The sequence below is a fragment of the Eubalaena glacialis genome, chromosome 6 (assembly GCF_028564815.1).
Source record: "Eubalaena glacialis isolate mEubGla1 chromosome 6, mEubGla1.1.hap2.+ XY, whole genome shotgun sequence".
NCBI classification, from domain to species: Eukaryota; Metazoa; Chordata; class Mammalia; order Artiodactyla; family Balaenidae; genus Eubalaena; species Eubalaena glacialis.
In genome coordinates this window covers 75,160,471-75,186,889 of record NC_083721.1, presented here as the reverse complement: position 1 = coordinate 75,186,889, position 26,419 = coordinate 75,160,471, and the positions used below count along the sequence as shown (strand labels likewise).

General features: G+C 50.0%; 1 protein-coding gene across 3 annotated transcripts in view; it reads right to left on the bottom strand.

Moving 5' to 3' along the window:
* The window catches only part of TMEM44 (transmembrane protein 44), a 33,152-nt gene that overhangs the window by 5,142 nt on the left and 1,591 nt on the right, over positions 1-26,419 (bottom strand). For 2 of the 3 annotated variants that reach the window (XM_061193250.1, XM_061193252.1), the window contains exons 2-9: positions 24,712-24,838; positions 22,906-22,999; positions 21,653-21,819; positions 21,372-21,458; positions 16,790-16,960; positions 14,024-14,164; positions 12,319-12,423; positions 7,257-7,415 (exon numbers count right to left, since the gene is read on the bottom strand). In XM_061193250.1, the coding sequence (XP_061049233.1) occupies positions 7,257-7,415; positions 12,319-12,423; positions 14,024-14,164; positions 16,790-16,960; positions 21,372-21,458; positions 21,653-21,819; positions 22,906-22,999; positions 24,712-24,838 (1,051 nt within the window). The remainder of the gene's footprint in view (positions 1-7,256; positions 7,416-12,318; positions 12,424-14,023; positions 14,165-16,789; positions 16,961-21,371; positions 21,459-21,652; positions 21,820-22,905; positions 23,000-24,711; positions 24,839-26,419) is intronic. The other variant, XM_061193251.1, reaches the window with a different exon arrangement.

The following is a 26,419-nucleotide window of genomic DNA, read 5'->3' as shown; positions in this document are numbered from 1 at the left end:
AATCTAAAATTATTCCAAAAGAAAAAGCGTACTTAAAGACAAGCAAACAAATAAAGAAGTTTAAGAGTCCTCCAACTGAATTTGAAATGAAACCTTGAAACCTCCTTTCCAAAATCTTCAGCATCACAAGCAATCTAAAATTTCAGAAGAGTACCCTCTAGTGGAAGTAGTAGCCAGGATTTCTTTTTTAAGTTACTTTCTAAACCAGTGATAATGTGCCTAAGGAATACAATTAACCCAAATCTTTGTAACTGAGGTCTCTCTCCACCCCCCACAAAGAAGTAAAAATAAATAAACATTTTTGTAGTCTTTTCCCTGTTTCAAGTGCAAAATTTGTTCATTTTTGTATAGAATTTTTTCAAAACCCAAAATAAAGATTGCCCAGAATTCTATCCCTAAAAGAGGACCTCAATGAACAGTTATTGAATAGCCCTCTGAAATACACACACACACACACACACACACACACCCCAAATTATGCAAATGGCTCTTCTCTCTTAAAATATAGTGAGCATTTCCACATATCCTTATATTGTCTTTAGGACCACAATTCCATCATCTCCGTGAACCACAGCATGTAGGGTTTCAAGTCACCTCATTTCTAAAAGCACACTTTTTCGTGCTTCTGAAACCAAGAGGCAACCTATAGGCCCTGTCCACAGGGCATGCGGTAAGTTCTCCTTTGTTCCTGAAGACTCTGAGGTGTGTCTCAGCCACTGAGGAAACAGGGTCACTTTCTAGGACTGGGAGCTGGATGGGCCCTCGGAGACCATTTGTTCAACTCTTACATCTGGGGAGAAGTGACTTCCCCAAGATGGGAGAGGTGAAATGGTGTTGGACTCAGGACCCATTATAAAGGTTTTTTGTTTTTTCTGATCATAAAGTTTTGAGACTTGCCAGATACACACCAGCTACAGTTCCATCTTAGATTTCATCAAGTAGATTTCCTTTTTGATTTTCCTAGTACTTTACAGGCTTTTAAACCTTAACACCATACTCTTCAAAAATCTCATCCTTTCAATTTCTTTAGTTAGTTAATTAAGCAGTTCTATAGCACTTACTCTGGATCAAGTGCGGTTTCACCTCCCATACTTCCTTTCCTCCTCTACCAGCCCAAACTCCCCACTCAGCTCTTCCTTCCTGGGCTGTCGTGAGGAAAATGGGATGTGAGGAAAAATGGATCACAGGCCGTGGAGTGCTGTATGCAAGGCCCATGGTGAACTGGATCAGTGAGAGAGAAGTTCTGACTCACACTGGGCCGGTTTCCCTTATAAAGATGACAGTTTCACTGCAGGGACATCCCAAGGTTGGGATGAAGGGGAAGCCGAGATGAAGCCCTATGTATTACAACGGTGGGCAGCAAGGGTTGGGAGCGAGCACCTCTGAACTCCACTCACAAAGAGATGCAAATACTGTATTTAGGCCAAACTCCAAGACCACCAGTGGGAAAGGCCTTGGCAACCTTGGCTCCTGTTCCTGATTTTTTTTAAATTATTTTTTCCCATTAAAACAGGAGATATAATTGACATAAAACATTGTATGTTCCTGATTTTTTTGGAAGAAATTTTGCTATTCATATGCTGCTCAGAACCGAAGAAGTGGCCCAGGGAAGGGCGGGAAATGGCCACGATCAAGCTGGATTCAGGAGCAGGGCTGCTGCAGATAAAACACAGGATACGCCATGAAATCTGAATTTCAGATAATAAATAATGTTTTAGTATAGGTGTGTTTATCTGAAATTCAAATTCACTGGCCTCTTGTATTTTTTGCCTGTTAAATCTAGCAACCCTACTCAGGAACACAGGGAAGGCTTCCCGGAGGAAGCAGGATTTAGCCAGGGCCTTGAAGGGCAGGAGAAGACAGATGAGCAAAGGAACCCAGAGAAGGGAAAGCTGGCTGGATGTACAGAGGAAAACCTGGAGAGTTGGCCCAGAACCAGACAATGAAATGTCCCAGAGGTCAGGCTAAGGGGTCTGGACATAAACTGTAAAAGAGGGCCTCAGAGCAGGAAGGCCATGGGGCTGATCGAGTGTTGGGAAGACCTTGGGTAGGACAGCCCTGAAAGGAGGGGAGACGGAGGCAGGAGCTCAGTCAGGGGCTCTTCCCTGGATTTCAGGCAGCGTGATGGAAATGCTTCTAGAGACTGCGGAGGCCAGAAGAGGTTTTCTGAGCGGCACCCAGGCAGACACAGCAGCCCATTTTGCTGGTGGTTGACCCTGCTGTTTTCCTGATGGAAGCCTTTCCACTTCTAAGAACTGACTCAGTGTAATTAACCTCCGCCTAACTCCCCCAGTACACTTTCTCACTTTAGGTCACTTGCTAAATGGGACCTGAAAGATGGCCCAGTTCAAAGCTCAGCATCTGCGGGAAGAGTGCTATGTCGGAGCCTCAGCAGCTCCCTGAGCTCATTATCTCCACGTACAGAGCAAGTCCGGAGAAATGAACGGCGTCGCCTGGCTCAAAGGCTCTCAGGGCCAGCGTAGGTGTCCGAGCCCACTTGCAGCCCGTTGTCCACTGCACTGCATCTAGCACCATCGGCAGGCTTGCAGGGCCCCAGCAGCACCCCCATTTGATCCTCAGAATCACTCTGTAATGTAAGTAGGGCAGGTCTCCTGATGCCCATTTACAGAGGGAGAAACTAAAACCCAAGAAGTCCAAGGCAGAACCAAGGCCGCCTGGCAGGTCAGCGAGAGCCTGGACAAGCCAGTGTCCACCTGACCCCTGGTCAGCCCTCTCTCTCCTGCTCAGCCCCGTTGCCCTGGGGTCCCAGTACAGGCTTTCCTTACCCCCAGGGGAACTAGCTGACTGTCCACACATTTCCGGACACACCATCTCTCACTGCTGCAGAGCACACAGGGGCACACAGATCTGTGTAGGGCAGATACCATGCCCTGAACTTGATTTCTGGTCTTTGGGACCTATTAGAAATTTCTGGCCTCTTTCTTCATACTTACATGTATTTACTTCTAAAATTAGCACTTTTAGAATCAGTATGTGTGTGTGTATTCTTTTTATCAACTAATTAATTGTTTTTTCCTTGAAAGAATGATTTGGCTTTAAGACTGACAAACATCCAAGGGACCCTGTCCTGGTCTGCTGGTGCTGGAAGCAGGGTCTGGAGAGGGAACAAGCAGTCCTGGTTGTCAAGAGCCTTAGGCACAGAATTAGCAGGACACGGGGGCCTGGGACGCGAGCCTCTTCAGGCAGCAGTCTGGTGTCTGGTGTTTGGCTCTGAACACACACACACACACACACACACACACACACACACACACTGAGCCAGCTCCAGGTACAGTCATTCTCAACATGCAGACTTTCTTCTGTTGACAGAAACAGCCTCCTCGCAGAATTCCTACAAAGCTTCAATGGCATTGCTAGGAAGCACAGAAGGAAAAAAATGACTAAACACAAAGCTGGACTCAATCTTTTCTGGCATCCCAGAGGCTAGGAGGCAAAAAAACCTTTAAAAGGCACAGGAGCAGTCTTAAGACCGAGGGAATGTCGACCCTGTGCTCATAAAACAGGTGCTGGCTGCCCCGGCAAGTGAGCGGGCCGCTCCGGAAAGCCCTGCTCCCTCTGGGCCCTGGGCCCTCACCCACAGACCATGAGCCGGTGACCCTTCCCCCACATGTGTTCAGAACGCCCTCCGACGGTTGTGTCAGGAGCCAGGCTGCCCGGTGTCGAGTGGCTGCGCGAGTGAGTGAGTGGGTGGGTTTCTCCGTGGAGTGTGCCCTGTCTTGCGGAGACGTCCAGAAATCCGCGCAGCCCACGCAGATGGCCTGCCTACAGAGTCGTGGGTCACATTCAGGCTCCACTGCCATTTGTCTGGTGCCCTGACCAGCCCATCCAGTGGACACTTGAGAAAAGGTGAAAATAACCCAGCTCTCCCTCCACGCAAGCTCCCATGCCTTATCTGTCTCTGCTTCACCTCTTTTCATGGGTGTTCTGCATCACTGGCATTCCTTGTAAATCCCAATGTTTTATCCTGTCTATTAGACAGGACCCTGCCTGAGAACACAGGTAGCGCATAGGTGAGTGGAGAGAGTCCTGTGGAGAGAGTCTTCTCATCTGTAAAATGGGAATGATAGATAAGAAACTCGGCCCTGGGTAGTTCCTGCCGAGGCAGTGGGGTGTAGTGGGTAACCACAGGGTTTCAGAGCCAGACAGAGCTGGGTTCAAATCCCCAGGTCTGCCAATTACAACGATGACAATGATGATGATGATGATGATGATGATGCCGATGTTTTCTTGGGCAGGTTACTTAAACTCACTGAATCCCAGGCTCCTCTTCTGGGAAACAAGAATATTTAAAGGTACTTGCCTCAGGGCTGTTAGGAGGACTATACCAAACAGTGCTTGTAAAGTATAGAACATACCACGCCTGCCTCATGACACACACGCAGTCACTGTGAGCAATGAATTTAAAGACGCGCAGTGAGCTGAGTGCTGCGGATACAGTGTGTGTCGTGTTGAGGGACCTCTCTTCTCTCCACCTCCCCCAGCACGGCAGGAAGTAGGTCTTCAAACCTGTGGGTATGTGCCCCAAGGACATGGACACAAAAGCACCCTCTGAGAGTTAAGTCACAAAGTCGTAAAGGACCACAGAGGTGACAAGCACAACACCTTAGCGACAAAGAGTGCCTCCCAGGCCTCCAGAGTGGGAGCAAGCGTTCACTTATGGACCTGTGGGTCAAGCAGAAACCCAGCTGGCTGGCCAAAGACACAGACGACTGTAGCCAGAGAGCACAGACAGATGCCCTGGGTGTCTCAGCCCAGTGTTAGGAAATATCTGAACTGTGCAATCCATCCTGGGAGTAAGAGGAGTCGCAAACCAGAAGAGGTGATGACCTGGGGCCCGGCCTCAGTCCCTTGGGGGTGTGGTCTGGAGGAGCAAGGTCATGATCAGACTGTGACCAATCTACCAAGTACCTCCCACTGCGTGTGGTGGGTCAGGCCAGCCCCCCTGCCCTCATGCTTTTCTTTCAAATCCCCCCCCAAGAACATGTTTGCTGAATGAGTGACCCAAACAGGTGGGTGAAATGCAGTGTCACACTCGTCAGCTGAAAGACACCCTCTTGCTCCCCTTCAGCCATCAAGGAGCCAGAACTTTTAAGGAATATTGCTCTGAAAAACTGGGGAGCCCACCCAATCCCACCACCCTGAGGCAGCTGATGGTTGATAGGCTTGTGGCTTAACTTTAATTTTCTTCTTTACATCTTCCAAAATTTCTACAATAAACATGTATTACTTTTAAGCAGAGAATATATAGATCACCAGAAGGCCGGATGGGCCACAAGCCTGACAAGCTACACTGTCCCCTGCTCACATTTCATCAGTGTCTGTGTTTAGTGAGATTCTAAGTAACTTCCGATCGGGACTCAGCGCTTTGTCACGTGTAGCGTATGGGTGTTCTGGGGAATGAAGTAGGAGGCTGTGCTGGGGGTTCTGGAGGAGGCTGTGCTGGGGTGGATGGGGGCACCTGAGCTTCTAAAAATATACTCCTTGTTTAACAAGGGCAAAAGCATTCATCTCCATTTGCCTCATGTATGAGTGCGACCCTGTGCCCTTGGAATTTAAAAGGAAAGAGTGAACAGAGGAGAGGGAGAAAAAGGACTGCAAAACACAGAAACGGCCCAAAACAGCCACAAAGACAAATTTCTGAATTTTTCAAGGTCACTGTCCAATCCTTAGCTCAGCTGAGGGTTTCCACTGAGCGAGCTTGCGTCCCGCCCTCCCCAAGCCCCCTCCCCCATCTCACCAACTCAACTGTCCCTTCCCCTCACTGAACACTCTCCCTCTCTCCCCTTAGCTTTAGACTCTGCCCGGACTGCTGGCTCCGGGCTGCCAAGCCATGCGCCTTGGGTTGTCCGACACATTCTGAGACCAGATCCAAGAAATAAACAGCACCAGATGAAGGACTCGGGGATACACGGACCCCAAATGGTCCTTGGTCTGGAGCAGAATTTCTCCCTCAAAACCCACCTCTCAATGACCAGCTGTGTGTGTTCCAGGATCAAGAGGTAAAGATGAGGGCAGCCCAGGTCCCTAGACCTAAAAGCCTGTGCACAGCCTGGCCGGGGAGACAGGTCCCTGCAGCCCTCTGGCTACACGGCAAACAACAGCAGGGGTGGAAGAGAGGTGTATGCTCTGGGCACCCAAGGGAAGGAGGCTTTAATCTCTGGTGTGTACGTGGAGGGGAGGGGAGTTCACACAGCAGGTGGCATCTGGGTAGGATTCTGACACACGGCAGTTGGGCCAGAGGAAATCCCAGGAAGAAAGGCCCAGAGCCCTGGGGATGAGGGAAGAGTCCACGGCCGGGGAGGACATGTAGGTGAGGGCACGGGAGGGGCACGAGGCTGGGGCAGGTGTGCAAGGCCTGAACCCCACACTAAGGGACCTGGACTCTACCCCGCAGATCAGGGGCTCTAAGTCTTTCGGATTTCAGGGTCCACTACGAGTTGAACGAATCTGGGGGACTGACTCAGGACAGCTGATTGATTACTTTGCCAAATAAGGCCATTAAGACCAATACCAAACCCTCAACACCATCTTAGCACTTCCTATTATCGTCAGTTCATAAAAGGGCATTTAAATATCAAAAGAGTGGGAGAACCAACAAACCCAGAAGGAAGGACGGCCCCTCCCCCTGCTGGTACCACCTGGCCACTATGCTGTCCTTGTTCTCACTTGCCACAGACAAAGGGAAACTTCCTCCTGACCAGGGCTGGGAGCCACAGCTGTGGGGCTGAGAGTGACAGGACCTCAGACCTAAGAGTTAGACCCATTTCCGGTATCCAAAACGTGATGTGTTTTGTTCAAAGATCCAAAAATTCAAAATGAGGCAAAGCTTATGAAAGTGCCAGGCACGATGCCCATTGAGGGCCCCCGTGTATGACCCTGACAGCATCACAGGGAGAAGCCTGGTGATCCTTGGGGGGGAAGAAAGCCTTCCATGGTCAAATGGGTTTGGGAAACACCAAGACTCTTTAAAAAGTTTGTTAGTCAGCATTTATTTCTGTACGACTTGAATGTGCCCCGTGATTCAGCATGCAGTGTTTCCATGACTCATTTGACTGCGGAAAATCCTCCTCAGTGCAGACAGCATGGGAAAGTCCTTGGGCAGACGCTTATTCACTACTGAGCGGGCATGAGGTTGGCGTAGGCCGAGGAGAACAGAGCAGTGCAGGCACCACAGAGGCACCGGCAAGCACGGGTGAAGGAGGACCCGTGCACCTGCCGGCGGACACAGCACCTACCTCGAGGTCAGAGTTGATGGAGGAGACCTGGGAGGAGCTACTGGAGGACACGCGCGCCCGGATGACCTGAACCGGAGGGTACGAGGGGGGCTCCTGCAGGAACGTGGCTCCCGTGCTTGTCTGTCCATCTCCAGGCAGCCTGGTGGCACTGCAGCTCACCTGCAAGGTGTGTGGGGAAGGGCAGGCAGGAGACTTGGTTGGCATCTCTGTTTTTTGCACTGTCAGAGCATCCACGTGCTTCAGCATTCAAAAGGCACTGAAGGACGCAGCCGCCTCCACCCCTCCTCCTGCGGCCACCCAGCTCCTCCTCAGAGGCAGCCGGCCCTCCTTTGTGTGTCCTTCCCAATAGTCTGTGCACACACGAGCAAATGCATGTACATATTTCCCCCATTTCCACTAATGGTAGTACACTCCATACTCTCTTAGGCATCTTGCTTTATTTCACTTAACAACATGCCTTAGAAATAGTTTTATAGCAGATTTTTTTTTTTTTTTGGTAGCGTTGTACAGATGTTCACAATCTATTTAAACCAGTCCCCTGCTGATGGACGTTTAGGATATTCCCAGTCTCTTGCTTTTACAATCAATCCTGGCTGCAGTAAATTATATTGTACATTAAAAATTTCAGGATATAAAGGATAAATTCTTAGAAGTGGAATTGCTGGATCAGAGGGTATGAGCGCTTGTAATTTGGATAGCTCTTGCCAAAAGTGCGCTCCATAGAGGCTTAACCAACGCACCCGCCAGCAGCATATGAGAGTGAGTTGGGAAGGGTTATGGGAGGAAGAAACTTGTGAGATTACCTGTCTGTCTGTCTGTCTGTCCATCTATCTCAGAAGAGAGCTTCCTCCCACAGGCCTCACAGGGGTGTCCCCAGAGGTCCTCAAGGCTCTGGGCTGGGCTCTCAGAGCCGGGTAGTCATCCCACTGACACAGCACAGGGGGAATAACCCGCCTTCTGGACCGTATCTTCCACCAACTAACCATATGACCTCGGCAAAAAACTTATCCTCCTGAGTCTCAGTTTCCTAATCTATAGAAGGGGCTGGTAACCCCTGCCTTGCTTCCTTTGAACTGGTGTCACGGGGCTCAGGTTTAGTAAACGTCCTGGACACATGAGAAGAACAGCTGTTCGTACTGGTCCCCAAATCACGCAGGGCTCCAGCCCTGGATGGGTCAAGGGCACAGTTCCCTGTGAGAGTCTGGCTGGAAGGGAGGAAAGTCCACAAAGGAGACAAAGACAGCTTTCTGGGTGGGGGAGGGGGGAGGCGGGGCAGCAGAGGCCTCCCAGGCCACAACAAACGAAAGAATCTATAAATTCCTCAGGTCTGACCACACCTGAGTCAACAGATAAAATGGAGTTTTCAAATGCTGCAAGCTGTTGACTCCTAGGACCCCACGCCCTCGGCCTCCTAGGCTCAGCCTGACCCCAGCTGCATCTATTGGAAAATCTCTCCTTGACCAGTGCTCAGGAGGGGATGCTGGCAAGAGTGGGCACCACTCTGGCTCTTTTGCCCACTTCCTGATGGTAGTTCAAACAGGACGTGTATCAAGGCACATGGCAACAGGGTACCAATATCACCACAACATGCCCATCGGGACATTCTCATGAAAAAAAGAAAATAATTTGCTAATGCAGCAGGCCTGAAATTGTGGCATGAAACGGCGGCATAAAAAGCATGTCCTCTCTATAAAAGCTCAGGTGCCAGAGTCAGACAGGATTAGTCTGAAACCTATTTCTGTGATTTTCTAACTATGGGATCTTGAGCAAGTGAGTTAACCCTCCCTGTGCCTCATTTTAAAAGAATAATAAAATGATCAACTATTAATAAATGACAATAGAAATAATAATAGTATCTACCTCAGGTTGTTATAAGAATCTGCGTTGCTAATAATTGTAAAAAAACATTTATCAAGCGCTTACTTGGTGTCAGCAATCATGCCGAGTAAGAAGCAGCATAGCATTTTGGTCAAAGGCACAGACTCGGCAGAGACAGGTCTGAATCCTGGTTCTACCACCAACAAACCATGTGACCTTGAGCAAGTTGCTTAACCTCTCTGGGCCCCATTTTCCTTCTCTGTAAAATGAGCATAATACCTCAAGGGTTGGCTGTTGGATGAAATGAGTTGATCTATGTAAAGCACTTAGACCAGTACTCCAAGCACTGTGACCAATAAGTACAATAAGCATCATGGAAGTGTTGGCTGTTATTATTTAGTCAGAGCCTGGCAGGTAGTTAGCCCTCAGTAAACAGACCACCACGCGAATGATGACCCCAGAGCCCAGTGACGCGGCTTCTGCCCAGGCTAGAGGGTGGGGCTCCTGGCTCCCTGCTGGGAGCTGTCTTGGAGGCAACTCTCGCCCTCTGGTGGACACAGAAGGAAGAGGCCGAGTGGAAGTATTTGCTCAAAAAGGTGCTGGCCGGCCTCAGTGGAGCAGAATGGAAGAGGAACACAGTCTTCTCTCTAGGAGTCTGCTCTCCAGCGGGCATCCACTCAAGATTCAGGTACTGGAAGGGTTCAAGTGAATGCAACTTTTGCACTATTATTTTTCACAAGTTCCACGGCTTAAAAATTTCTAGTGCAAAGCGTTGGCCAGATGCTGCCAGGGCTCCCTGTGCTTTCCCCAGGGCTTCCCATCACCCACCCACCCACCCTCTTGACAGAAGAAGAACTTAATGGCCGAAGTGCGCTCTTAATCGTGAAAGCGTGCTCCAAACCTCCCAGAACTCCACTTACGTCACATACAGGTTATTTACACCCACTTTCCAAGGAACAACAACAAAGAGTAAAACCTCTCTCTCAGGCCCAAAGTCTGAGTGTCAGCCCGTCCCAGGGGCAGCCCAGCGGGGCGGCTATCCCTGCACTCTGCGTTCCAAACACACCTGTATGGAGAGCCCGTGACCTGACGCACCAGGGTTTTGGCAAACAAGACAGAAGGAGACAAAGTTTATATCCCAGCAGGAAACAGAAAACAAACAAAAGTAAAAGATCACGATAAGTGCTTTGCAGAGCATTTCAAAAGGTAATAAAATAAACAGCAGAGGGGTGGAAGCAACTTTTGAATGAGTGGTGGGGGAAGGAGAAGGTGGCATTTTTACTGAAATTGGAAAGACAGGAAAGAAGCATCCATGCAAAAAATCAGGAGAAAGAGCATGTAGGCAGAGGAACAGAGAGAAATTCTGTGCAGCCAGAGAGAGGTAAAGAGGGGAGAATAGGAGGCAGTGAGGGAGGGGGAAAGCGAGGGGCTGTGTCAGGAGATTAGATTTTATTCTGCGTGAAATGGGAAGACAGAGGAGTCTTTTAAACCAAAGAGGAACAAGATGTCATTTACATTTCTAAGAGACCCTTCTGGTTACTGGTTGTAAATGGAGGGGGTAGGACAAGAATAGCAGTGAGAGGAAAACCAGTTAGGAGGCTCCTGGATCTACTGGTTTTTTTCTTTCTTTATTGAAGTAAAGTTGATTTACAATATTGTGTTAGTTTCAGGTGTACAGCAAAGTGATTCATTTCTACATATTTATATGAATATACCTATATTCTTTTTTTCCAGTTCTTTTCTATTACAGCTTATTACAAGATATTGAATATAGTTCCCTGTGCTATTCAGTAAAACCTTGTCGTTTATCTATTTTATGTATGGTTGTGTGCATCTGTTAATCCCATACTTCCAATTTATCCCTCCCCCTACCCTTCCACTTTGGTAACCATAAGTTTTTTTTCTATGTCTGTAAGTCTGTTTCTGTTTTGTAAATAAGTTCATTTGTAATTTTGGGGGGTAATATTTTTTAGATTCCACATGTAAGTGATATCATATGATATTTGCCTTTCTCTGTCTCACTTCCCTCAGTATGATAATCTCTAGGTTGGATCTACTTTAAAAGAAGTATTTGCAAGACTCACAAATGGGTGATATGGGCACGGGCGTATAGTGAGGGAAAGAGAGGAATCTGAGTTTGACCCACTGCACGGACAGTGGTGTCGCTTACTGACATGAGGAAGGTGGGGAGAGGAGCCGGTCTGGACATGGAAATCCAGAATTCCGTATTGGACACGGCACGTGCGAGATGCCACATGGTGACGATGAAGAGGGAGGATGAAGAGGTAGTGGGGCAGCCAAGACTGGAACTGAAGGAGAGGAAAAGGATGGAGACACAGGCCAGGGAAATCGGCCAGAGCTGGCAGGTAGGGCTATGGGACTGGAAGAGTGTACCCAGAGAAGGGAGCCCTCCTGAGGTGGAGCTGGGGTACTGCAACCTTGAAGTCAGCTCACCAGGAGGAGCCCGCAGAGGTGAGGGTGGCAGAAAAACCAGAACAGGGAGGGGCCCAGAAATCAGAAGAAGCAGGTGGCCAAACGAGTTGAACCTCAACTAGGACAGAAATGACCCCGGGATTTAGCAACTGGGAGGTCGCTGTAGCCTCGACAGGAACGACTTAGTGGGGTGTGGGACATGGAATGGGCTTCTTGTCGCCTCTTTCCCTCCACCCCTCTTCCTCCTGAAGGCCCCCCCCACCCCGTGCAGGCCAGAACCCTGGGAGTCATCTGGAGCACGCGGTCCTCCTCACCACATCCTCACTGCCCCCACTGCTCTACCTGCCGACTCCACTGCAGCTCTGCTTCTCCATCGGCTGCAGCCTTGGTTCAGGCCACACCATGTCTTTCCTGGACTTACAACTGTCCCTCACTGACCCCCTTGCTTTTAGTCTCCACTCCCTAGTCTGCCCCCAAACACTGCCTGAGTGACGGCTCTAAAATGCACGTCTGACCCTGAGTCTCCAGTCCTGAAGCCTCCTGGACTCCCGTCACCCTCTGATGATAGTCAGCTTCCGCAGTGTGACGATCTCACCCTTACCTCGCTTCCAACCTTTCATCTCCGAACTCCCCTTCATCTGACCGCCGCCGCCCGCCCCCCACCAAGGCCTCTGAGAGTTCCTTCCTCTTTTTACAGGCTTTCCTGCCTCATTCCGCCCCTCCTGCAGCTAAAATGTCACTTCCTCCAGGAAGCCTTCCAGGACTACCTCCCACCCTTCTGGACACCCGGCTGTGGCCCACAGCCACTTACCTGCTGCACAGGCTCGATGGTCAGCTCCAGGTAGCGGCTGACGGCTGCCATCCTCTTGAGGGGCTTGCAGTACGGTAGCGTGGTGAGAGGCACCCAGTCCGAATTCTTTCAAGCGGGGATGGGGAGACAGAAAGGGGGATTCTTAAAGTCAGGAGACCTTTTCTAAAAATAGGATCCCAGAACCCCTACAGTATTTTTTTTCTGTTCTTTTATGGCACATCTCACTTTGCTTCCTGTAAGATGTATCTTATCTGTCTCTTTGAGGTCACAGTAGGTGGGTGGGTCCCAAACTTTGCTACACCGTGGAATCACCTGGGCTTCTTAAAAAACCAAACAACTGAAGTTTAGCTCTCACCCCCCCACCCCGCCCCACACCAGACATTCTGATTTAATTGGTATGGATGTGACTTACAGAGTTTAAAAGCCCCCCAGATAATTCTAAAGTATGGCAAAGTTTGGGAATCACTGGAGTGGGTGCTAAATAAATGCTTTTGTAAAGCAGTGGTTCTTGAACTTTACTGCGTACCAGAAGCACCCAGAGGACTTATAAAAACACCCCGAGTTTTGGATTTGGTAGAGCTGGGTGGAGCCCTAGAATTTGCATTTCTAACAAGTTTCCAGGCAGTGCTGGTCCGGGGACCACACTTTGAGAACCACTGATGGAAAGACTGCTGAAGAGATTACAAAGGCTCCACTTCCTCTCTTCAAAATACTAAACACACGGGGCTCTCTTTAAATACCTTAGCTCCCCATTGGGATATAATTTCGTAACAGTTTCTAGAATGGAATGAAAATAACTTCCCACTAGAGCCTTCTTGGGAACTTGGATCTTTGGTCTAAGCACCTGTATATCCCCTTTTACCTTGGTCATACCCACACTATCTTCTACTTCATTAACTCAGTCAGATTACACTGTTAAACCTAGAAAATTTGGAGGAGTGGACCCGGTTCACTCACACGGAGCCTCATTTCTACCCTGAAAGAAATGAGGGTAGTGAGGAGCCCAGGTAGTAGGCGAGATTTTTTTTTCCTCAAAAAATGATCTTAGAAAAGAGGGAGCTGCTTTATGTTCAACTCTTTACGAGCTCTCTTATTATTATGAGGCACTTTCTCAATTATTTGCAACCAAGGACTTTTGACAAAGAAAAATTGCCTCAGTTAGCATAGTTCTGCTTACTTAGAGGGGTCACCTGATTAAATCAGCAAAAGACAGAGACAGACACATTTACTGGTATGACATAATTGTAAAGGGTGGATGTTATTTGTAAACAGCACTTTTAAAAATCAGCTTTTTAGTAATACCAACTTTAAAAAAAAAGCTGTGTTAGTGGTGGCAATACTGTGGATGTCAGATGCATGCAAAAGTGGGAACTTAAGTTTTTACGAAATGAGGGCAAAAAGCACATTACTTCTAAACTAACGTATTAATTTATATAGCATGTGAACTTAAATATATATATATGTAAATTACCGAAGAGCATAAGAGCAAACTTAAAAAAAAATATTTTGTACTTGGGAAAACAGAGGATCCTATTTATTCAGGGCACTCATCATTGCATGTAACAGTAGTTTTTTAAAGTGACCAACTGGCCAAGCTCGTGGGGACCCCCGGGATTCCCAGGCCCGGCCCCAGTGAGGCTCGCTGCCTCTGCCCATGCTGTGCACAAACACCGGGGGGGCCCCCCGTCCAGCTGTGAGACCTTGCCTCGGTCCTTGCCTCCTGGTTTTCTTCCTCCTTCTCTGCACAGGTCAAAAGGGCTTGGGTGTCGGCGTTCTCTCTGGCTTCAGAGGCAAATCCCAAGGCGTGCCTCATCTTGCTCTTCATCACCCAGGAAAGGAAAATGATCTGAGAAGTGAAGTTAAGGTCCACGGAGGCAGGGACCTTCAGCCACCGGTGCTGCCTTCACCTCTGCACCCTGAGGGCTCCACCCTGGGCTGGTTCCTTCCCTCCCCGGGATCATCCTGCTGGGTCAGCCCCAGAACAGACCCAGCTCACCTGAGGACAGAGCCAGGTCCAACACTCCCTAGTTCCTGTCCCCCTGAGGGCCCAGCACCCAGCCAGACAACGCCTCTAACAAGCACTTAGTAGATACTTGTTACACAAAAGGATTTTGAAAACCATTTTCCCTGGCTTACAGGGACAGTACACGTAGTGGGTTGAATAGTGTCCTCCCAAAATTCATATCCACTCGGAACTTCAGAATGTGATCTTATTTGGAAACAGGGTGTTTGCTGATATAATTAGTTAAGATGAGGTGGTAGTGGACTAGGGTGGATAAGGTAAGTCCTGTGGCAGGAACCTCACAGGAAGAAGAGAAGTAACGCAGAGATACACAAAGGGAAAAAGGCCAGGTGAAGATGGAGGCAGAAATTAAAATTATGCTGCCAGCTCAATATCAGAAAACAAACAACCCAATCCCGAAATGGACAGAAGACCTAAATAGACATTTCTCCAAAGAAGACATACAGATGGACAACAAACACATGAAAGGATGCTCAACATCACTAATCATTAGAGAAATGCAAATCAAAACCACAGTGAGGTATCTATCACCTCACACCGGTCAGAATGGCCATCATCAAAAAATCTACAAGCAATAAATGCTGGAGAGGGTGTGGAGAAAAGGGAACCCTCTTGCACTGTTGGTGGGAATGTAAATTGATACAGCTACTATGGAGAACAGTATGGAGGTTCCTTAAGAAACTAAAAATAGAACTACTATACCACCCAGCAATCCCACTACTGGGCAAATACCCTGAGAAAACCATAATTCAAAAAGAGTCATGTACCACAATGTTCATTGCAGCTCTATTTACAATAGCCAGGACATGGAAGCAACCTAAACGTCCATCGACAGATGAATGGATAAAGAAGACGTGGCACATATATACAATGGAATATTAGTCAGCCATAAAAAGAAACAAAATTGAGTTATTTGTAGTGAGATGCATGGACCTAGAGACTGTCATACAGAGTGAAGTAAGTCAGAAAGAGAAAAACAAATACTGTATGCTAACACATATATGTGGAATCTAAAAAAAAAAAAATTGTTCTGACGAACCTAGGGGCAGGACAGGAATAAAGACGCAGACGTAGAGAATGGACTTGAGGACACGGGGAGGGGGAAGGGTAAGCTGGGACAAAGTGAGAGAGTGGCATGGACATATATACACTACCAAATGTAAAATAGATAGCTAGTGGGAAGCAGCCGCATAGCACATGGAGATCAGCTTCATGCTTTGTGTCCACCTAGAGGGGTGGGATAGGGAGGGTGGGAGGGAGACGCAAGAGGGAGGGGATATGGGGATATATGTATATGTATAGCTGATTCACTTTGTTATAAAGCAGAAACTAACACACCATTGTAAAGCAATTATACTCCAATAAAGATGTTAAAAAATAAAAAAAAATTATGCTGCCAGGAGCCAAGGAACCCCAGGAGCCACCAGAAGTTGGAAGAGTCAGGGAAAGATTCTCCCCTAGAACCTCTGGAGAGAGTATGGCTCTGCCTGGATTTCGCACTTCTGGCTTCCAAAGCTGAGAGAATAAATTCCTGTGGTTTAAGCCATCACGTTTGTGGTAATGTGTTATGGCAGCCCTCGCAGACTCAAATAGTACGTGATAAAATCCATTTCTGAACTATTTATGCTAAATCCACAGGTTTTCCACCCCTCCCCCAACCCCACCCAGCATCTCCACTCGCCACCGTCTGAGCTTAGCTTGCCCTTGAGGCCCTCACACCAAGGTCACTGGGGTGTCAGCACATCAGGCAACACCCCTTTGGGGATCAGAAAGGGGGTCAGTGATCACTGACAGCTTTTCTCTCTGCTTCCCCACCCCAGGCTCCAGCACCGAAGAGGACAGAAAGCAGATGATCACCCGTGCAGGGCAGGTCAGCTCGCAAAGCCCTTCCCAGCCTGTGAGAAGACAAGGCAAAGGTGAGGAAAACAGGTTCACAGAGGGCGGGGACCAATCCAGGTGGGGAGCAGCGCCGAGACAGGAGCCTGGCTCTTCTGTGATCCCAAGGCCAGGAAGCTTCATACTCCCCTCTGCTGTTTCACAAAGCTCCAGTCAAGAGATATTTCTTCTTATTAAAAAAAAAAAAAAGAAAAAAAAGGAGGGACTTCCCTGGTGGCGCAGTGGGTAAGACTCTGCACTCCCAATGCAGGGCGCCCAGGTTCGATCCCTGGTCAGGGAACTAGATCCCACACACATGCCGCAACTAAGAAGCCAGCAAGCTGCAGCTAAGGAGCCAGCCTGCCGCAACTAAGACCCGGTGCAACCAAATAAATGAATAAATAAATAAAATAAAAAAAGGACACAAAGCACAAAACTGCACATTGCAATTGTATCTGCCTCCCCCAGGATTCAAACCACCACCCTGGCTACTGGGAAAGAATTCTTTCTAGCAAGAGGGTAGGAGGGCAGATGAGACACAGCAGCCAAGCCCCCTGGGCCTGGGGTGGATACGGCGAGGTCCAGCGCTGCACGGCCGAGGGAGGTCAGGAACCAGGGTGTGGCCCGTAGCAGGTATTCAGGCCGCCGGTCATGGGCCACGATGGCCGAGGCGTAGAGGAGGCCAGCCAGGGCCGACAGGAGCCGGGTCCACAGGTAGATGGAGGGAAATGTCCTACCCCAGCACTGGGCAGAGAGAGAAGGGGGCTGGGCTGGGAGGAACACTGCCACCTCCGTCAGCTCCCTTAAAGCTGATTCTAAGACCCAGGCCCCTGGTGATGTAAGAGGTTGGAGGGCAAGCCCCCTGCCCATGGCCAGTCCCCAGAGATGCCACTTCTGTTGGGCTTCAAGCTGCTTCCAGGAATTCCCTGGCAGTCCAGTGGTTAGAGCCCCTCGCTTCCACTGCAGAGGGCATGGGTTTGATCCCTGGTTGGTGAACTAAGATCCCGCAAGCCGCGTGGCGCAGCCAAAAAAAAAAGAAAGCTATTTCCTTTGTCTGGTGAACTCCTATTCATCCCTCAGAACCTGGCTTAAACTCAACTCTGGGAAACCATCCCTTAACACCTCCACCCTAAGGGGAGCAAGTTATTCCCTCTTCAGGGTCCCTCACACCTCTGACGTATCCCTCTACTGGAGTGCCTTTCACCCTGATCATGACTTAGCTCCTTACACATCTGTCGGTCCAACAGACAGAGGGCTCCTGAGAGCAGGGCTGAGGTCCTCACCATCTCGGTGCCCTGGAACCCAGCACTGGGCAGGGGCTCATGAATGTCAGTGGGGAGAGCAGGACGGAGACTGAATTATGGAGAGCCAAGGGCCCACCCTTCTCGTCTCGGGGCCACCAACTCTGAACCACGCGGGGCGGGAAAGTCAGGAAAATTAGAAATAACATTCTGGAAAATTTGAAGCCAAGGGGATATTTCTGGAGAATGAGCAATGGAAATATTGGTTTTTAAAAAAGGAAACATGCAATATTTATATGTAAGTATCCTTTACAGGTATAAAGTCACTTTATATACACATTAAGTATATATACAAATATTATGTATTTCCAATTATATACAATTACATAGGTATTTAAATTAATACACAAATATAAATTATATTATATATATATATATATATATATATATATATATATATATATATATATATATATATATATATATATATATAACTTAGTTTGCTCATTAGATGACCGTACTTAGAGACATACAGGCCTTGGTTAAGGAATGGAAAAAATTCAAGAGAAAAAGCATGTTTTAGCCGATTTTCTCCATTTTAATTTTAACCCTCAAAAAGATTCCTGGGACTTCCCTGGTGGCGCAGTGGATAAGAATCCGCCTGCCAATGCAGGGGACACGGGTTCCATCCCTGGTCCGGGAAGATCCCACATGCCACGGAACAACTAAGCCCGTGCGCCACAACTACTGAGCCTGCACTCTAGAGCCCACGAGCCACAACTACTGAAGCCCACGCACCTAGAGCCCGTGCTCCGCCACCACAATGAGAAGCCCGTGCACTGCAACGAAGAGTAGCCCCTGCTTGCCGCTACTGGAGAAAGTCCGCGTGCAGCAACGAAGACCCAACACAGCCAAAAATAAATAAATCAAATCAAATCAAAAAAAAAAAAAAGATTCCTGGGAATTCCCCGGCGGTCCAGTGGTTGGGTCTCCACGCTTTCATTGCCAAGGGCCTGGGTTCAATCCCTGGTTGGGGAACTAGGATCCCGCAAGCCGCGCAGCGTGGCCAAGGAAAGGGGAAGAAAAAAAAAAAAGATTCCTCAGGAGTGTTACATCTCCCTCTGCATCTCTTCTAGTTTTGTTCCCGGGCCTCCCGGTTTCTGGCCCGCCACCCCCTGAGCAGACAGCACGCAGCTGGGGACGGTGGCCCCTGGCCCACTGTCCCCAGAGGCTGCGGGTGGAGTGTCACCCCTTCCCATCAGTCCGTCCCACCTCACACGGCCCAGGCAGCACTGCTATGGCGGGAAGACTTTGGGGTCCTCCAGCCCACCCACCCCCACTTTACAGAGGACACTGATGGCCAGAGGGGAAGGTGACTTGCAGAGCCGGGCTGGGCCCTGAGCTGGACGAGGCCAAGCTGGGGCAGCCCTCTGCTCTCACTCCCGTGCCAACCCATGCCCAGCGCCCACTGACTCAGAACTCAAGCTCTTCTCAGGGTCGGTACCAGGGTCTAGAGGGCTCCGCCTGCAGCGCTGAACACACAGCTGTGCTTCAAGCATCACTGCTTGAAGACTGGAACTGGCTTGGTGACTCGAGATGTGGTATGAATTTCTCCAGCACACACAGGCCTGTCTAGCAGGACAGGACAGACGGCTGGGAGGACGACCTGCCTGGTGGCTTCCCGGCAAATCCGCGCTGGGGACTGGAAGCGGGCTGTGCCTCAGACACTCTTACAGCAGCAGTGATTCCCAGCGTTGTCAGCACAACGCTTTACTGATCAGTGCGTGTTTCACACCCTTTGTCCTGTTCAAGGACTTGCTCACTACCTCCTAAAGCAGGAATAACAATACCAATTGTTCTCAACATGCCAGGTACTGGGCAAAGTGTCTAACCCATGGAATTCTTCCTTTCACCGAATGGGAAGGGCCCTCCCAGTAACCTCTTGGTTATTGATTCTGGTCTTGGTCCTGTTCTCCGAGACTGCGAAGAACAAGGCTGCTCTTTCTGCCCCAAGACAGCCCTCTGTTTCCTGTATCCATGAGCTTCCTTTTCTCTAGGCCAAATGCAGTGACTCAGTAAGAAGTGTCTGCTGGAAGCTACCCTGGGCAGACCCCAAGCACCTGGAACACAGTGAGAAATAGAACAGACAAGGGCACTGCTCTCACAGGGCTGATGCTCTGCTAGGGAACCAGGCAGCAACTTGGTAAGTAACTAAAGGAGCTAATTCAGGCTGTGATAAATGCGATGAAGAAAATGAAGCAGAGGGAGGGACACAGAGGTGGGGCTAGCCTGGGGCTATTTTAGGTGGGATGGTGTTATGGGTTGAATTGTGTCCCCCCAAAAAGATGTTGGAGTCCCAGCCGCCAGAGGTAGTGAATGTGGCCTTATCTGGAAATAGGGTTTTTGCAGATGATCAAGGTAAGCTGAGGTTATTACGGTGGGCTCTAATCCAAGATGACTGTGTCCTTGTGAAAAGGGGAAAGTCAGACACAGAAACATACGGAGGGAAGCCATGTGACGATACACACACACACACACACACACACACACACACACACACACACACACACACAGGGAGAACTCCACACACATCCTGGGGTTGTGCTGCCACCAGCCAAGGAACTACCAGAAGCTTAGAGAAAGGCCTGGAATGGATCCCTCTCTAAGGCCTTCAGAAAGAGCGTGGCCCTGCTGACACTTTGGTATTGGACCTCTGGCCTCCAGGACTTAAAGACAGCACGTTTCTGTTGTTCAGAGTCTGGGATACTTTGTTATGGCAGCAGCAGGAAACTAATACAGGTGGTCAGGGCAATGCAGTGGTTCCTTCAGAGGTCCTCATGTGGCACGGCTTCCCGGCCCTGACCACACCCTGGAGGCCCGTCCCAGCGGCAGCTGAACTGAGCACAGTGCCCTCCACGCCCCCCTCCCTTGCCCTGGAGACAGCATCTTTGCTGGTGAGGCCCTGTACCCCAGGAGGTTTCAGGCTGCAGCTCCCACGAGTGGTCAACTAAGCACCCGCCTCCTCAAACCCTGTTCTCCTGGGATTGCTATTAAACCACAGTGCTCTTGGGCAAGACTAAATGATGGGCCGTCACATTTCTGGTGTCAGGCCCGGCCATTTTCACGCGTCCATAATATGTGGCTCTTCGGCAGGCGCTCTCCTGCCTCGGTGGCCTTTCCCGCACACTCTCCTCTGCCCTAGGTGCCTTCCCTTCACCTCTGCCTCCTCAGACCCCACCTGGCCTTTGCTGCCAACCTGGGGCCGTGCCAACACCCAGTGCCTGGCAGTGTGAACAGTTTTCACCCTCGCTCATTTGAATAATGTAGGAGGCTTCTCTCTTTCTTCCAAAACCCCAAACATTTGATTCTTTCTTAGAGCATTCAAACATCCTGCTTTCCATTTCTGTGTCTTCCTTGGGGAGACTGTGAGCTCCCCAAGGGCAAGCAGGGCATCTCAAGGCACGTCTGTTTCCCCCAAGGGACTGGCCATCACAGGGCTTCCCTCACCCCAGATGCCTGGAAAATATCTGCCAACAAGACACTCTCGAATACACAGACCGCAGGAGCTGCATGATCCTGTTCTCTAAAACCTCAGATCTTCTCATTCCTTAATGGGGTGCTTGCCCATCCAAACTCAGGGGCTCCTTCCGGAGAGCCTGCTTTTCACTTGCTACGAGAAATGGAGAGAACACAGTGCCCTCTCCCTGTGAGCCTCAGGACCCCCCGAGGCCTGGGGGCGGCTGTCCGCTGCCCGCACACACGTGTATACACGCACACACACCCACGTACACACCCACACGCGCACATGTGAACGGAGACACCACCTATCCACCCCGGTGACCTGGAGCTGGGAGGATGCTCCCAGATGCCCTGAGACCTGCCAGGGTGGCCCGCAGTCCCGGCCCCAGACTCACGATTCTGGAGAGTGGGGGGATCCGGGAAGCCCAGGAGCCCAAGGCTGCGATGCCGCCCAGCAGGTAGCCAAGGATTTCAGTATTGTCCTGCGGGAAGAGTGATACACTCAGCACCCCAAGGAGATGCCCATGCTCCCCAGGCCCATCCTTTTCTGCTTTTAGGAGGTTCTTCCCAACAAGGTCTAACCCTGACGCCCACCCCCAGGGCATTCGTTGGAACTAGGAGGGGAGGGGCCCGCATTCCCCCCCCGTCAGGTCCCCCTGAGCAGACTCGGCCTCACCTGTACCAGGCTTCCCAGCAGCCTCCGCTGTGGCCCTCGGATGGGGCCTGAAGCCTTCGGGATAGCAGCCCACAGAGCCCAGCCTGGGCCCAGGCTCAGCGGCAGGACTAGGGCAAATATGCTGGCCCTGAGCTGCCGCCTCCTCTTTCTCTCCCGGGACCCACGACCTGCAACAGACACCAAGATCCCACAGGGCTCCAGGGATCTGGAACTCGACAGACAGCTGCGTGGGAAGAACTGGTGTCGACCCCAGACCCGAGGCCAGGATGGGCTCCCACACTGTTCCACAGGCCAGCCCCTCACCCCCCTTCAAGGGCCTGTGGTTGGGTTTTCTCCCCTTCCCCTTATCCCCCCACCCCCCCGTGACTGGCACTCTTCCCCCATAGTGTTTTATGTTTCAAGGCAGGGCAATGTGATCCTTTATCATATGCATCTGCATGCACACAGAGTCGCCCGTCCTAGACTGGAGACCGCTGAAGGCAGGCACTGTGCCCGGCCAGTTCTATAATCTGCACAGAGCCCGGCACAGAGCGGAACCGGCACAAGCTTGGTGAATGTATTATGAGTGGGCACACTGGTGCCAAGGCACCAAAGCTGTGAGTAGGATAAGCATCGTCTTTGAAAGTCTCCTTGAAATAGAAGACAGATCCTCCTCTGAACAATTCCAAAAAGAACATTCCTCCTCTGGGCAGCCTCGAGCAGCTGAGAGCATCTTACATTACCCCCTGATGCAAGCATTTCCTTTTGGGACAAGGGTCTGAGCACACTGCTGCCCCTTCTCAGGAATGTCCCAGTCCCACATACTTAAGGCTACTCATCCCATCTCAGTCACTTCCAGCCCCCGCTCGGCCTGAGGCAGCCCAGGTGCTTCGCTTGGAGCTCCTGGACTTGCACACTGAGTATCATTGCCCATCCCCAAAGCCCCGCCCACTCCCCTTCCTGACCTCTGCCCATGCTGCTCTTTCACCTGGAATGCCCTTCCTTGCGGTCCCAGTTCCGACGTCACGTCCTTCTCTGACATCTGCAGCCCCTCCCCTCCTCTGGTTGCCCATTGTGTGCCCACACCCCCTTACTAGCAGCGCTAACTACCTTTTAGGCCCCTGACTCCCCGCTCTGGGTGAAGCCAGGGAGCTCGCCCATTCGTCTGTGCCTGGCAGGGTCCAGGCTCGGGTGTGACAGGGAGAGGCACTCAGCACACTGATGGATGAAATGAGTGGATGGATGAAGACAGGAACAGATGGCAGCACACTTACCTGAATTGGACTTGACTTTGGAGCTGCAGACTGGGAAGAGAATGGACACAAAGTTCACCAGGTCAACAGCTGCTAGGTAGGCACCAGTGAAGACCTGGGAGCAAAGGAAAGAGGGTCTTGGTGTTCAAACATCTTTCAGCAACTGTAGCACCTCTCATTCTGGATCTCCTCTACCACGTGTGTTCCACTGATGTAGGGGTTCCAGGGACACCTCCAACCCCAGGAAAGGTTGGTTATCACCTCCATTTGACTAACGAGGAGATGGGGTGCTTAAGTAACCAATCCCATTATGCAGACGCCCATCAGAGAGATGGGACAAGAACTCAGCCCGCCCCACTTTCCACTGGACAGCATAGTCTCTGCTGTGCAACTTTGGCCCAGCCACTGAACTTCCCTGGGCCTCGGTTTCCTCATCTATAAAGCAGGGATAATAACAGTGCCTCCCTCATTGTTAAGTAGATTGTATGGGCCGATTCATGGGAAGTTGCTTAGACCAGCGACTGGAGGAAAGTAAAATGCACCCACCCATACATGCACTAGCTACTGACAGTATAGTTGACACTTGAACAACTCAGGGGTTGGGGCACCGACTCCTCTGCAGTGGAAATTCCAAGTATAACTTTACAGTCAGCCCTCTGTATCCGAGGTTCTGCATCCATGGATTCAACCAACTGTGGATCCTGTAGTGCGTAGTGTGTATTTATTGAAAAAAATCCACGTATAAGTGGACACACACAGTTCAAACCCATGTTGTTCAAGGGTCCATTGTACTTAGTGCTTAAGAGCATGCGTTCTGGGGTTTGAATCCTGACTCTGTACTTACTAGAGGGTGACTTTAGCAAGGTTATTTAACCTCTCTATGCCTCAGTTTCCACATGTATAAAACAGGGATAATGAGAGCACCCATGTCATAGGTCGATTTGAGGATTAAATGAGTTAATACATGAAAAGCCCTTAATGTCAAGTACATAGTTAAGTATTTAATAAATATCAGCTATTATTGTTGGACTTGAGCTAGGCCTCATTATAGTCTATCAGCTAATGAGAATGGGCTCCCAGAATGAAAGGTGATTTGTTTCTGATAGAATGCTGCTCACAGCAGGGTCTAGAACTCTCCAGATCTGTGTCCAACCACTAGGCTCCCCTCCTTCACATCTACCTGGATGGCAAAAGGCCAGGACCAGCCCCCTGAAGTGGGACCCATAGGTCCTCCTTGGGATATGTGTTTTGGGATAAGCCCCTTCTACACAGATTTGTTTGAGGGTCTAGACTTTGGAAAAACTTGAAACTGCTTCTCACTTGCTCCAAAGTCCACATCACCACCTGGGAAAGGATTCACACACCGCTGCCTGAGCTGCGGCCGGGCCCTGGGCTCTAAAAACAGTAACAGCAACAATCCCTTTTTATTGGACATCTACTATGCGTCAGCTGGTTTTTAAGTGATGGGGATATGGTAGTGAATAAAAATTTTTGCCCTTATGGAGCTGACATTCTAGTAGGGGTTAACATACAATAAGCCATAAACATAATGAATAAGTAAAGTCGATGGTATATTAGGGAAAAATAGAGCAAGATGAGGTGGTCTGGAGCACCTGTGGTAGAGGCAGGGCACACTTTTAAACAGGTGATCAGGGAGGCCTTATTGAGAAGGAGATATTTGAGCAAAGACTTAAAGGAGGTGAGCAGTGAGCCACGTGGGTATTGGAGGAGCAGGAAGACCAGCAGGGGCACAAGCCCTGAGGTGAAACTGCCTCACGTGGGGAAGGAACAAGACAGAAACCACTGTCACCTGTGGGCCCAACACACCTGGATGGTGAGCTGTTTGGCCAGAATCGCCCCGATGGTGTCACACAGGCTGGTCAGGAGGCAGCAGGCAGCACACAGCGCCGACTGGTCCCGTCCGGATTTCTTCCCACATCTCAGATAGAGAAGCCTGCGGGGACAGACAGGCGTGTGGGCAGAACACAGAGATGTGAGTTTGGGTTCCCAAAGCAGGTGTCTGAAAAGGGCAATTGTGACTTTATGTCCTTCAGAATCACTTTCTTCCCAATATTCAGCAGGTGGTTTTGACCTTAGTTTACAGATGGGAAAAGAAAGGATGGAAAGCCTCCGAGCCTCTGACCAACAAGTCCATGGCAGGAGGCAGACCTCATGAAAGGAGGAAAGAAATTCCTCCTACAAATCTGGCTGCCTCAAGTTCATGACCCACCACTCAGTGCTGACAAATGAGCTGTCAGCTTTTACGTTTTGAAAGGAAACAGGAGGGTTATAAAAGTAACCCAATCATTGCAGTTTAACTGCAGAGCAGAGTTAATTGCCTGGATTAAAAAGGCAACTCGCTTCTTTGAAATTAAAATGAAATCCTTCTAATCCATCTGTGCAGTGAAATGGCCTGGCTTCTGCCAGCTGCATCCAAACTGATTTCATTTTGGGTGCATGTTCTTCACACACTGGGGGAGACTCCTTGAAGTTGTGATGGCACTTTGGGCTGACCTCCCCCTAGGGGCCCCACTGCTGGCTTCTCTCCCTTACTGCCTGCTTTCCACCCCCAGGAACAAGCGCAGGAAGGCAGGACAGACTGGAAGGGGCCAGATGTCTCTCTGTCAGCATCATTGATCGGATCTTGGAAATACTTTGTTCTAGATGTTTCCCTGCTCCATTTCTATGGAGAAACTGAGGCATGATTGCAGTTCTGGTTTCATTTCCTTTAACCACAGGGTGGTACTCACTGTACATCATTAGGACCATTTGGCTGGTTCTGAGCGTCAGCCCTTGGGACTAATGAATGAGGACAGAAGGCCATTGGGCTCCCAAACATTCCCCGACCGGCCAGCCGAAGCCCAAAGCTCACAGTGGGAACACCAACTGTTAATTTCGGTCCTGAAACTGTTTCAAGGCCCAGGAGTGAAGACTCCTACATTAGAGACTCTCTGAGTTGGAGCCAAATTAGAAATAATTCATTTAGGGCTTCCCTGGTGGTGCAGTGGTTAAGAATCCGCCTGCCATTGCAGGGGACACGGGTTCGAGCCCTGGTCCGGGAAGATCCCACATGCCGCGGAGCAACTAAGCCCATGCACCACAACTACTGAGCCAGCGCTCTAGAACCCGCGAGCCACAACTACTGAGCCCGCGTGCCACAACTCCTGAGGCCTGACAACTACTGAGCCAGCGCTCTAGAACCCGCGAGCCACAACTACTGAGCCCGCGTGCCACAACTCCTGAGGCCTGCGTGCCTGGAGCCCGTGCTCCGCAACAAGAGAAGCCACTGCCATTAGAAGCCCATGCACCGCAACGAAGAGTAGCCCCCGCTCACCGCAACCAGAGAAAGCCCGTGTGCAGCAACCAAGACCCAACACAGCCAAAAAAATAAAACAAACAAATAAATAAATAAATGTATAAAAAAAAAGAAATAATTCATTTCAACCCTCCCATTTGAGAAAGGAGAAAACTGAGGCCTATGGTGAAAGGTGAGTTAATGGCAGGCCTTCTGCTTTACATGGGGCGGCTCTGCGTG